Here is a 12,834-nt window from a genome sequence, read left to right on the forward strand (position 1 = left end):
TGGTGGTGGTTTCACCTACCACACTACTAATATATATATATATATACTAGCGTATGTCCGTACTTGTAGGTACGGTGTAAATAATATTAGGATTATAATATAATTGTAATCGCAACACTATTTAAATTTAAGATAAAAATGCAATTATAAAAATATATTTAATAGACTACACTCTACAATTCAAAACAAATCAAATATAAAAAAATAATAATAATAAATATCTAATAATGCACACCAACCAGTACTTTGTAATTTAAAAGAAATTAAAATTAAAATATACACCAGTTAGTATTACTGCTGCCAATCAAATTCTAACTACATAAGAAAAACAAACATGAATCTTTATAAACAACAAAGACCAAAGCTTGGATCTAATACTTAATGCACCCCTCAAATTGGATTTACTGACAATTTTTCTACTTTAAAAATGTTGTCACTAATAAATTTTTATTTATTGACAGATTACAAAAATATGTTTTATAAAGATGCTTTGAGATGTTACTTATCATCTCAAAAACATATGTTATAAACAGATGCTCATTATAAAGATGCTTTAAACATACTTTTATAAACAGATGTAATTTTGAACATAAGTAATTTTTACTTCTTATAAAAACATGTTTTATAAAAATGGATATTACATGGAGTGCAGTAATTTTTGATCAGATGTTTTAAAAATGAGCAGATGTTTTGTAAAAATTCAAAATTCCCAAAGTAATATTACTTCAAAATTTTGAATTAATGGATTCTGAATTTTTATAAAACAGATGTTTTGAATTCAAAAATTAAAATTTTGAAATAAAAAATTAATGAGATGGAGTGCAGTAATTTTACAAAAACATCATCAAAATTGAGTGCAGTAATTACACCTGCTCCATTTTTGTTCAAAATTACTCCATTTTCAAAATTACTCCATTTTTGTTCAAAACATTTGCTCAAAATTACATCTGTAAAATCAAAATTACAGATGTTTTTATAAAAAATTTTGAATTCAAAATTACTGCACTCCATTTTTATGAAAACATCTTCAAAACATCTGCTCATTATAAAAATTCAAAATTCCCAAAGCATGTTTTACTTCTTAAAAATGGATTCTGCAATGTCTTGATTTTCATTGATAGACAATCAGCTTGTTGATAGACAATGTCTTGATTTTCATTGAAACAGACCCATGCTATTCCTGTCTCTCCATTTTTGCACTTCCATGCTCCATCTACCACACATGTATATAACTGGAAAACAGAATTTAAAGATAGGTTATTAGCAAGAAGACCACAATTCTCTGTATTTCCATCTTTTTCCAAAGATATCAGTAAGACATTCTAAGATATTATCATTGGAAAACATGAATGCACAGTTAGTCCAATGTTGATGAATCTCATTAGCAATTGAAATAGTTCTGCTCTATTGTCATCTTTTCATTATGGAAGACCACACTATTTCGCTGCCTCCAAATTGCCCATAGCAAGGCAATAGATTGAACAATCATGTCCTCTTCTTTAATCATTGTAACCCAATTGATCCACCATGTTTAAAGCAAACTGGGTGGCCACAGGTAAAGTCCAAGCCCCTAGAAGTACCTCTCCAAATTCTTTGTGATACATGACATTGAAAAAAGAGATGTTCAATGGTTTCGGCCGCATTCGCAAATCAATCACACTGGATTGGGAATATCTCTTATCTTTAACTATCATCTCACAGATACTATATTATGAAGACACTTCCACATGAATACTGCCCATTTAGAGGGAATTCAAGATTCCCAGAGTTTTTTCCAAACACAAAAATCAGTTTCATTCACACCACGTAAATCTTATAATCCTTATTTATCTCCGTACCTCAGAACTCAGAAAAAATACTTTCCATATATAAAATAAAAATAAAGCAGATTGTAAAAATAAGGCAGATTGTTTGAATACAAAATAAAAAAATCAAACTTTGAATATTTTCATAATATTCCTTTAAACCATGGTTGCTATATCCACCAAAACTATTCCTTTAACATAACCTATGACCACCAAAACATTCAATTAAGATTCTAATAATAGATTCACCCATAGATTTGTATCAATATATGCATGAATTGCAAATCGAATCATGACCTGAATCGCAAACCGCAAGATTCTAATAATAGAGCAAGCATCTAATACAAAAGTCAAACTTTTGAACAACAAAAAACATGAGTTGGACAAAAAAAATGCAAATAAATAAAGTGGCTTACATAAAGGACAATTGACAAAAAATTAAAATTTACAAAATATTATCTAACTGGATCCAAAGTATCAATTCCAACAGATGTTGGACTCGAATGAGAAAGGATTAAGAGGATCATGGAATTGATGTGAGGGGTCAGGGATGGATATATTTCTAGGAGATCCAAAGGAGTCTTCCAATGTATAGTTATGGATCCAATAGAATTCATAGGTATTGGGAAAAAAACCCCTATCAAAAGATCACTTCAAGACCACCACACTAAACACATCTAAATTCAAATAAAAATTAGGAAAAGGCAATACTTACACGTTCTATGGCTTCACGCTCCTCAGGTGTAACTGTTACAGACTGTGGCATTGCTGCAGCAAGCTGTCCCAGTACGTTACTGATAACATATTAACAGCAAATTAGGACCGTGAACATTCATAACTATCATTTAAATGAATATAACCAACCAGAGAACATACCCCTCTCCACCTTCAACAGGTTCATTGATCAGGTGAACAAAATCAGCCTGGTGCTCCTGAATAAGCCTCATCAGGTGAGGGTTTTGCTTCCCTAGCTCCTGAAGCATGGGCTGTCAATAAGAAGAGTAACTAAGGCTGTTTAGAGTGGGTTTTTTTCTTCTTTTTTTTTCAGAAGAAAAATGAAAAATAAAATGTTCTCATTTTTAAATGTTAGATGGACAAACAAAAAGACTGGCTGCAGAGTGGCGGATAAGAACCTGCAAAATTTGTGGATTGGCCTGCACCATAGCTCGCAAAGCTTTGCTCTGAAATAGGAAATTGAAATGTTTATTAGTTTGATTTATTTGTTAATACAATCAGTGTTCATAAAATTTGTGTGTGTGTTTAAAAAAAACAAAATCAATGTTCTTAAATTTTCTGTGTCTTCATTTTGTGTGTTTAAAAACTGTGTTCTTAAATTTTTGGTGTGTGTTTAAAAAATTCAATGTTCTTCAATAATTCAATGTTCTTAAACAGTTTGGGATTTTTTCTCATCTCACTTTTTTAAGCTTTTTTTTTTTGTGTATAAATTCAGTATTTTCAATGGTAATACCATCTTGAACCCGAACCAGAAAACCCAGCAGCACAAACCCATGAAATGGATAGCTCAAGAAAACCCAACTGTCGATTCAGTTAAAAAATGGAAGAACCTCTCAGACCCATTCAAACAAACACTTAAAGGGTGTGACTTCTAATTCTAAATGATAGAGTCTTTTTCCCCTTTTTCTTCCAAATTTCTCAGCAACCAAACTTATACTACACAAAAGAAATAAATAGAATGAACGACATAAACTCATTCAGAATAGATTTCAGAATAAATCTGGAAAGCATAGATTTCAGAATAAACAACTATGTTAGCTACTCAAGAACTCGAGGAGGCTTATAAGATTTCCATGAAAAAAATGATTCAAAAATTTCAAATCAAAGGGTTGCGAATTGAAGCCAGTCGGAGAGAAGGGAGAGATAAAGAAGAGGAACAAAGAGGGATTGAGATAAACAGAAATGAGAATCTCACCTAAAATATTTTTCTACTTTCTTCGCAAGCCTTTGAAGGCAAAATCTGAAATCGCAATTCAAAACAAAGGGTTGCGAATTGAAAGAACATTAAAAGAGTAACAATAAAAATTGCAGTGATATCAAGAACAAAGTGGCTGGCAGCTTAAATTTGTAAGCAGGACCACTGAATGGTCCAGCTAAGATAACTTCATCATACATAAAGAGTAAGGTAAAGATTTAGAAATGAGAAGACTTTAACCTAAACCACTTAATAGAAAATCATTAGTTCATAACTGAATTTAAACCAGACAATTTTAACCATCCACCAATTTCTTGATGATTAAAGAGAAGATTCAGTAATGCTCAAGGATATGCAAATTAATTACACCTGAGACATATGAGATGGGTTCTGAGGCAGCTGATGAAAAATCAAGTCCTTCACCACCAGCCATGATTCCAATCATTGCAATCTGCAGAAGACAAATAACAAATTATTACCAACCTGCAGAAGACAAAATGCCTTGAATCTATTTCTTTTCTTTTTATTTTCCAATAAGTTACTTGTCCATTCAAATGGATGCAACCATAAGCAAGCAAACCTAGGATAATCACATAAAAATTAAGATATCAAAAAGGATGTGCACATAACATGTTGCACTAACTCCAGCAGAATGTCAGTTTTAACAAATAACTGATTATGCTGTCTACACAATGTTCAAACCCTCCAAAATGACTATTAAGCTTGTAAACATCATAGTAGGGCACATCATATTTGATTGTACAATGTGTTCGAGAATTAGTATTTGATGGTGGGGTAAGGCTGTGAAGACGAAAATTAAGCCACCATAGTAGGGTAAACTAAAAAGATGGGGAAAATGTGATAAAAGGGCATATTATACTAATAGAATAATGTTGGAAAGTAACAAATTCTTTAATGGTGACAGATTTTGAAGGCATTATACCTCAAATTCACCATGATAAATTCATACCTTCAAATAAGATTAATAAAATCCGTTTTATTTTAAAACGAAACTCTATAAGAGGCCATCATAAATAATTTTTAAAATCTCCAAAAAATGTGTACTAAAAACCAAAAAACCATTATTCAACCACTATTCAGAGCAGTTCTATCTCCAGCAACAAACCACTGTTCAGCAAAGCAGTTCTATCTCCAGCAACAAACACCAACAATCCATTATTCAACAATCCACTACTCAACTGATTTGATAAAATAGTTCTATCTTATTTTATGTTCTATCTACAACATAAAATTTGAACAAAAATAAAAATTACAAATAACAGAAATTAGAGAGTTGTAATTCATAAAATTTTATATTCTAGCGTATGTCCGTGCCTGAAGGCACGATATAAATAATTTTGTGATCAACATACAATTGTAATTCATACATATTATATTAAAATTTATTATGAAGTCTGTAATTTTTTTGACAAAAATATTGAAAAAATATAAAGAAATACTATTCTTTTTAAAAAATTGTAACAATTTTACTTGTATCTTAAGTTTTATAAAACTCAAATAAAATAACAACGAAATAATCCAAAACTCCGGTGATGTAAGTCACAAAGAAGCACCGAAATACTCCCACAGCCGGCAAACAAATAATTATTCTATTATTTATATCCATTGGTATATATAATACTACCAAATAAATAATTATTATGTTGTTTAAGAATTTCAATTTAGTAGTTTGTCCAACAAACAATAAAAGCAAAATAAATTAAGATTTTAAAAATAAAAATAATAATAAATACAATATTTTGATTTCTCAACAGTCGTGGAATTTTCTAACCTCTTCCTGGTTGAATAAATTAAGATTTTAAAAATAAAAATAATAATAAATACAATATTTTGATTTCTCAAAAGTCGTGGAATTTTCTAACCTCTTCCTGGTTGATGGTGGGTCACCCAAAGCTCTTTCTTTTTATTTTTCTTTTATTTATTTATTTATTTATTTATTATTTTAGACTTCACTCTCTATCGCTTTTTCTGCTTGCTTTTTTCGTCCAACCAATCACTTTCCGCCCGCATGGTCTTCGTTTTGATGACCCAATTTCCAGAGTCTTTAAAGCTTACAACAACTTGAAAGTGCTCAAAAAGTTCAACTTCTGTCAATAGATTCTAACACCTTCAGATTTTAGCACCTTCAAACTACTGATTTATCTGCTAATAGATTCTAACCAAGCAAGTCCCCAGGGTTGATTTGGAGGTTTAAAAATGTATATCCGTGTCTAAATTAATTATAAGATTAAAATATAATTAAATTTAAAAGTATTGATTTAAAATGTAATTTATCAAATTTACTGACTTTGAAATGAATTTTGTAAAAGTACCCAAACATAAATACATTTTCAAAAACACAACTTTTTCTTATCAGAATCAATACTCAATACCTGAAATTCACACATTCCCAAAATAAAATAAAAGAAGAAGAAGAAGAGAATGAATGAAAGATTTTCAAGGAGAAATGAAAATTCAGCAATTGAAACATTAGAAAGCCCAATCTGAAATGAAATTCAATCATTCAATTACGTACATTGCATAAATAAAAAAAAATTAAAATAAAAATTGAATGGATTCATCAAAGACATCAAGTTAGCTTAGATAAGATTCATCATCGATCCATCCATTTAATAATTATTATTTTTATTGATCTAAAAACATTATATCAAATGTTGGTATAAAAAATCTCTGATACTTTAGTCTCTTTTGAAAAGATGAAAAAAATCCAACTTATAAATTTATTGACTTATTTAAATCATATTATATTTTTATTTTTTTTATATTTTTTCATAATAAATTAAAAAAAAAAATCGGTTCCCAAAATAAGCTAAAGTCAGCATCAAATTAGACCATACTATCATCTCATATTGCACATTGAGATCATCAAAACAAAGGTACATTTCACGAACTTCTTTCAGGGAGTTAGGTTAAGAATGTGATAGATTTCAATCATTTTTTACCATATTTTATGGTCTTAAACATTTTACTACGAACATCTTCAACCCTTCATCAATTTTATACACGGACTTTACATCTATTTCAGACCCACAACTTTATACACTGGACTATGAGAACATGGAGAATATCAATTTTATACACTGGACTATACATCTATCAAGTGAAACCCATATCAAACCCAAAATTTTTTAAAAATAAAAATATCCAGATTCAAAATCTATTTCAAAATCTATGAAAACAGAGTGTAGAAACTGGGTTTATATATTCAAAAATCTGGGTTTATATATTCAACTGGGTTTATATATTCAAAATCTGGGTTTATATATTCAACTGGGTTTATATATAGAGTGTATGAACTGGGTTTATCTATGAAACAGAGTGTATCCAACGGTTAAATTAGATTTTGGGTTTACATAGATTTTGGGTTCATAGATTTTGGGTTTACATATCTATGAAACAAATTCAAAATCTATTCAACGGTTAAGAATGTTTCAAAATCTATTCAACGGTTAAGAATGTTTCAAAATCTATGAAACAGATTTTGGGTTTACATATCCAACGTTTATCTATTCAAACTCATTTCAAAATCAAAATCTATTCAAACACCCACATGTCAAAATCTATATCTATGAAACAGAGTGTATTCAAAATCTATTCAAACTCATTTCAAAATCAATCCAACCAAACACCCACATGTCAAAAATATCTAGATTTAACTTTACAAACCCACAAAAAATTCAGATTCAAGCAAAAAAAATATTATGAATTGCAAACCCACAAAAAATTCAGATTCAAGCAAAAAATATCATGAATTGAAGTTGGAAGTTCTAGTTTACCTTGCAAGGGGAGAGAGACGAAAGAGGAGGGTGAGAGGAGAGGAGGTGGTCGGTGGTCGTCGGCGTCGCGATGGTCGGTGGTCGTCGCACGGGATGGGCTCCGATGGAGGTAGAGAGAGAGAGAGAGAGAGAGTTCAAAAATTGAAATGAGAGAGAGAGAGGAGATGAGTACCTGTGATGGAGAGGAGAGAGAGAGATTTTCTGACCATTAGATTTTGATGCCGTTGATGCTCAAAGAGCATTTGGGCGGGAAACGAATACATCCTGACCATTGAAATTTAGTTGAGACAATTTAAACCATTAGATCAAAATATATCTCACATACATTTTATACATTTTCAAAAACTCTTCTCCCTTATTATATAAATTAATTAATTATTATACTATTTTATTGTTTTTGCAGGTGATGGACTTGGCTATAAAAAGCCACGAAGAGAAGGCGGAGGTTTCGGCTAGGCCCGCCGTGAGATTCATGGGGTTTAACGTAAATTTTGAAAATGAGAGTTCCTCTTACATTACAAAAAAAAAAAAAAAAAGTTTATGGATAAAAAGATAAGTTATAATTTTTTTATTATTTGTAATCATAAAAAAATTACTTGCACATTCAATCATTAAAATTATAAACAAAACAATTTAATGAAACAAAATTAGGGCAAAATAATTAGGAAAAATTTATTCAATTAAAACTGATAAAGACTTAGGTAACAAAACTAGGGCAAGATTATTTATTCCACTAAATCTAATAGATAAAGAATGTTAAAAAAAAAAATTAGGGCCCATATATTATATATATTGTTCTTCTTCGGTTCAAACATTTTTTTTTAATATATATTTTCATTTTAATAAATATGGGTCAAACTACATTTATAAATAAATATTGACTAACCATACATGGACCAAATAAAATATTTTGGAACCCTTTAAATTAATCATTGAGAGGGAGATTAATGGTATGGAATTGGGCCAGACAAATTTGGGTCGGACAGAGTTGTGCCAGACAGATTTGGGCCGAACAGGTGTTGGGCCGAGTTGTGTGGCTCGGCCTTGAAGGAAGCTGCTCAGTTAAGGCAGCGCGTGGATTGACTGAGCTGCAAGGATCCGTGGTTACGAAGCCGGTTAGGTGAAAAGTCCAGCGCCAGGAATGGCAAGGTTGGACCGAGGTACCTGTTTGCTCGGTTGGCAGGTCGACCGCAGACAAGCGTGAGTTGTCCCGAGCTCGGCTTTGCCGAGATTCCGCCGAGTCCGGTCCTCATTTGAGCTTAGCTGTTGGAGTACTTGGGCATGAAGCGCAGCATGGCAGACTATGGCCGAGATGGTATTGCCCGGCAGCCGAGCTCCCAGGAGAATGGGCAGGCAGTTGGGTTAGGTGGTGCTCAGCAAGGTTTATGCTGACAGATGGGATAGTAGTGCCACGTGTTGAGAGGGCACTGGGAGTACATTTGGGGCGCAGAAGGTATATAAGCATGTCTGCGGCCCCCATACGGGGGCAGATAAACATTTGGTAAAAGAAATACTTACACTAAACTCTCTCCTCTCTATCTATCCCCTAGTGTGTGTTCTAACTTGACCGTCGGAGGGGTTTTCCGGCCACACACCGCCGGGTAGCTCACCGCCTTTGTATACGCAGGTGATTGGATAGAAGCGGACCTTGGAAGAAAGGAGTACGGGCTTGCCTGAATATTTGCTCTCCGTACAATTGGCGCTGTCTGTGAGAGACTTTGCAGATAAAACCTTGTCTTCTAAACTCATCCGATTGCTTTCTATGGCGAACAACGAAGAGATTTCGCTGTCCGCCATCGATGGAGTCACTCCGAAGTCAGGCAGACGGAGAGAGGGACACCCCACCATTACTCCAATGAGGGACTTGGAGACATTCCCAGGAAGACAGTCGGGAGACGCGCGGGATAAGCGCGGAAGAAGTCATGGTCATTCGCGGAGTCCAGACGGTCATCGGCGGAGGAGAGAATCACACGCCATACGTCTGGAAAATAAGCTGAACGACCAGGACGCCGTCATCCGGTGAATGGCGGCGGAGATGGAGGAGCTGAAGCGGCATGTCAAAGGGAAGGGTATAGTTGGAGTGGGAGACCACAGTGAGCACACCCAACCCCGCCGTTCAGATAGTCGGAGTCAGCGGCACACACCGTCCATCTCTGTTACCCGAAGTTACAAGGTTGGTGATTCTGATGTGCGCGCAGAGAAGTCCAATGCGCAAGATAGCACTTACCAGCCCTCACGTCTGGCGATGACGTCGAGGTACACCTATTTCGCTCGATCAGAAGATTTGCGGGCAGTCTTGGAGGAACGGGCTTGCCGGCGGGAGGCACAGAGGATACCGGCTTTCCAGCAGTTATCCTATGGGGTTCATGCCAGCGAGGAGGTCGGAATGCATCCACCCCGCCTAGCTGCGCCACTCCTTGTGGATTCCGACTTGGCAAGGTTGAGCGCCACCTCTTTTTCCCTGGAAATAGAAACAACACCGCTTCCGGCAGGCTTCCACCAGCCGAAGTTCACATTGTACGACGGGAAGACCGATCCTTACATGCATGTGAGTCATTTCCGACAAGTCATGGCCGGACATAGGCGGAATGATGCTCTTATGTGCCTCATCTTTCCGTCAAGTTTGGGCGAATTGGGCTTGAAGTGGTTTGAAAGGCTGCCGGAGGGGAGTATTGAGAGGTGGCATCAGCTGGCCGAAGCCTTTGTGACGCGCTTCAAAACCAACACCAAAACACCAAAAGAAGTTGATCACCTACTGAGTGTCAAGATGGAACTGAGCGACACATTGAAGGCGTACAACTCCAGATATTGGGAGACCTTCAACGAGATCTTGGATTGCCCGGTCAACCTTGCAATCACTTAATACAAGCGTGGTATCCCGGTCGGACATAGATTGCGGGACTCGCTTACCATGCACCAACCGACGTCCATGGGCCAGCTCATGCAGCGCATCAATGAGCACATCAGAGTCAAGGACGATGCGTCAGCATCTACCATGAAAGAAACTCTGGTAGCAACAGACAAGAAGACAGCAGGCAAAGTGCACGCAGTTAGGCAAGAGTCCAGCCGCTCAAGTGACCGAGCAGAGGAATCAGACCGTGGCTCGAATCGCAAAAACCGGGGTAGAGGACATCGGAATGACCAGGATGACTACCCTCGAGATGATGTGGCCGACGCAAACAGAAGATTCCAATCTATCGCATACTTAGTGAAATTCGAGACGAGGAGTATGTCCGGTTTCCTGCTAAGTTGGGCGATGGACAAAAGAGCTACAATCCATAGTATTGTTGCACATTTCATCGGGAGCGAGGCCACCGGACTGAGGATTGTTTGCCTTTAAGGCAACACCTGGAAGAGCTAGTCGCGGCTGGACACCTAGACCTTTACATTGACGGGGGCGTAAAGGCGAACCAGGCTCCGGTTGAGCCCAGGGGACAGGATGACTGAGATGCGCCACCACAAGGAGTTATTAATGTCATCCACGGTATTGTGGAACCAGAGCGTGTTTGCGAACTCCGGGGCATGATCAAAAAGGCAGAACATATGAGGGAGGTTTTGTCGGTATAGCCCGCCATCAAGAGGGGGAAGACCGTAGAGAAAGATGTGATTAGTTTCACCTCAAGGGATCTAGAGCGTATTTAGATGCCGCACAACGATGCCTTGGTAGTAACACTCTGTGTCAAAGAATTCGATGTCAAACGGATCTTGATCGATCAGGGAAGCTCGGTCGAGATCATGTATTACGACACATTCAAGCAGCTCAAGCTCCGGGAGACAGACTTGGCTCCGGCAACTTCGCCCCTGGTTGGTTTCAACTCATAACCGGAGTGGCCTTTGGGAAAGATTATCCTACCGGTCAAAGCGGGATCCGTGGTCAAGCAAGTGGAGTTCTGGGTGTTACAAGTTCCTTCTACTTACAATCTAATCCTTGGAAGGGGATGGCTTCACGCCATGCAAGCCGTAGCGTCGACTTACCATCAGATGATGAGATTCCCCTCGGCTATGGGGGTAATCGAGGAGATTTGGGGAGATCAAGTCATGTCCAAACAATGCTTCGTGGCAGTGAACGGGAGTCGGGCTGCCAAAGGCTTCGTTCAAATGATAGAAGGACTGGAAGACCGGGGAGTTCTTGACGATGTGGGAACCAAGGCAGATGACAAAGCTGTTGAGGAATTGGTGGAGGTGCGAGTTGATATGGATCGGCCGGATAAGTTCTTTCTGCTCGGTTCCAGCCCTACGGCCCAAGAAAGGACTGAGATGGTTGAGTTTTTGATGACCAACATCGAAGTCTTCGCATGGTCGCCTTACGATATGTCCGGCCTCGATCCAAGTTTTATTTGCCATCACCTCAATGTCTTCCCCGGAGCAAAGCCAGTCATTCAGCGAACAAGGAGATCCATGCTGCATCACGCCGAGGTAGTTGCAGAGGAAGTGAAAAACTTGCTTGAGGCGCGAGCAATTCAGGAAGTGCACTACCCTCGGTGGATTTCCAACACGGTAGTGGTGCCCAAGAAGAATGGGAAGTGGCGAGTTTGTGTCGATTACAAGACAGTCAACCGAGCTTGTCCGAAGGATAGCTTCCTTTTGCCCTGTATTGACTAGCTTGTGGACTTGACGGCTGGACATGATCGGCTCAGCTTCTTGGATGCCTATCGCGATTACCACCAGATTGCCATGCATGGGCCCGACCGAGAGATCACTTCCTTCACGACTCCAAGAGGACTCTTCTGCTATCGAGTCATGCCTTTTGGTTTGAAGAATGCCGGGGCAACTTTTCAGAGGATGGTAACCAAGATGTTTGCTCCTTTGCTTGGGCGGACAATGGAGGCCTACATTGATGACATGGTGGTTAAAAGCCGGCATGCAGGAGACCACTTATCCGACTTGGCCGAAATGTTCGCCATTCTCAAAAAACACAAGCTGCGCCTGAATGCGTCTAAGTATGCCTTTGGTGTGGGATCCGGGAAGTTTTTGGGATTCCTAGTCACGAACCGAGGCATCGAAGCAGACCCCACTCAGATCAGTGCCGTGCAAGATTTGAAGCAGCCCAGCTCGCCTAAGGATGTGCAGCATCTGGCCGGGATAGCCGCCGTGCTTAATCGATTTATAAGTCGGTCATCAGATCGCTGCGCCCTTTCTTTCAGGCATTGAAATCAAAGTTCTCGTGGGACGAAGATTGTGACCGGGCTTTGGCCGAGCTCAAGGAGTATTTGTCTTCTCCGCCACTATTGGTTACACCAAAGCCGGGCGAGGAACTCTATTTTTACCTTGCCGTCTCACAGCATGCAGTCAATGCGGTGCT

The 12,834-nt window shown here is 37.6% G+C and overlaps 1 protein-coding gene across 2 annotated transcripts; it reads right to left on the bottom strand.

Moving 5' to 3' along the window:
• Window positions 1-254: 254 nt before the first annotated feature.
• Window positions 255-7,882, bottom strand: LOC145800988 (ubiquitin receptor RAD23d-like). Of its 2 annotated transcripts, XM_082890938.1 has the most exons (6): window positions 7,705-7,882; window positions 4,103-4,186; window positions 2,939-2,984; window positions 2,682-2,791; window positions 2,521-2,599; window positions 255-1,232 (listed from the first exon to the last, which is right to left on the bottom strand). In XM_082890938.1, exons 2-6 carry the CDS (start codon window positions 4,111-4,113, stop codon window positions 1,044-1,046), a joined length of 435 nt encoding a protein of 144 aa, XP_082747064.1. In that variant the 5' UTR covers window positions 4,114-4,186; window positions 7,705-7,882; the 3' UTR covers window positions 255-1,043. The 2 variants fall into 2 exon arrangements, with proteins under 2 accessions (XP_082747064.1, XP_082747065.1); XM_082890939.1 differs by lacking the exon at window positions 7,705-7,882 and having other exon boundaries at window positions 4,103-4,381.
• Window positions 7,883-12,834: the final 4,952 nt, after the last annotated feature.

This window comes from Camellia sinensis, chromosome 10 (genome assembly GCF_055761805.1).
Source record: "Camellia sinensis isolate YWXY chromosome 10, ASM5576180v1, whole genome shotgun sequence".
Lineage (NCBI taxonomy): Eukaryota > Viridiplantae > Streptophyta > Magnoliopsida > Ericales > Theaceae > Camellia > Camellia sinensis.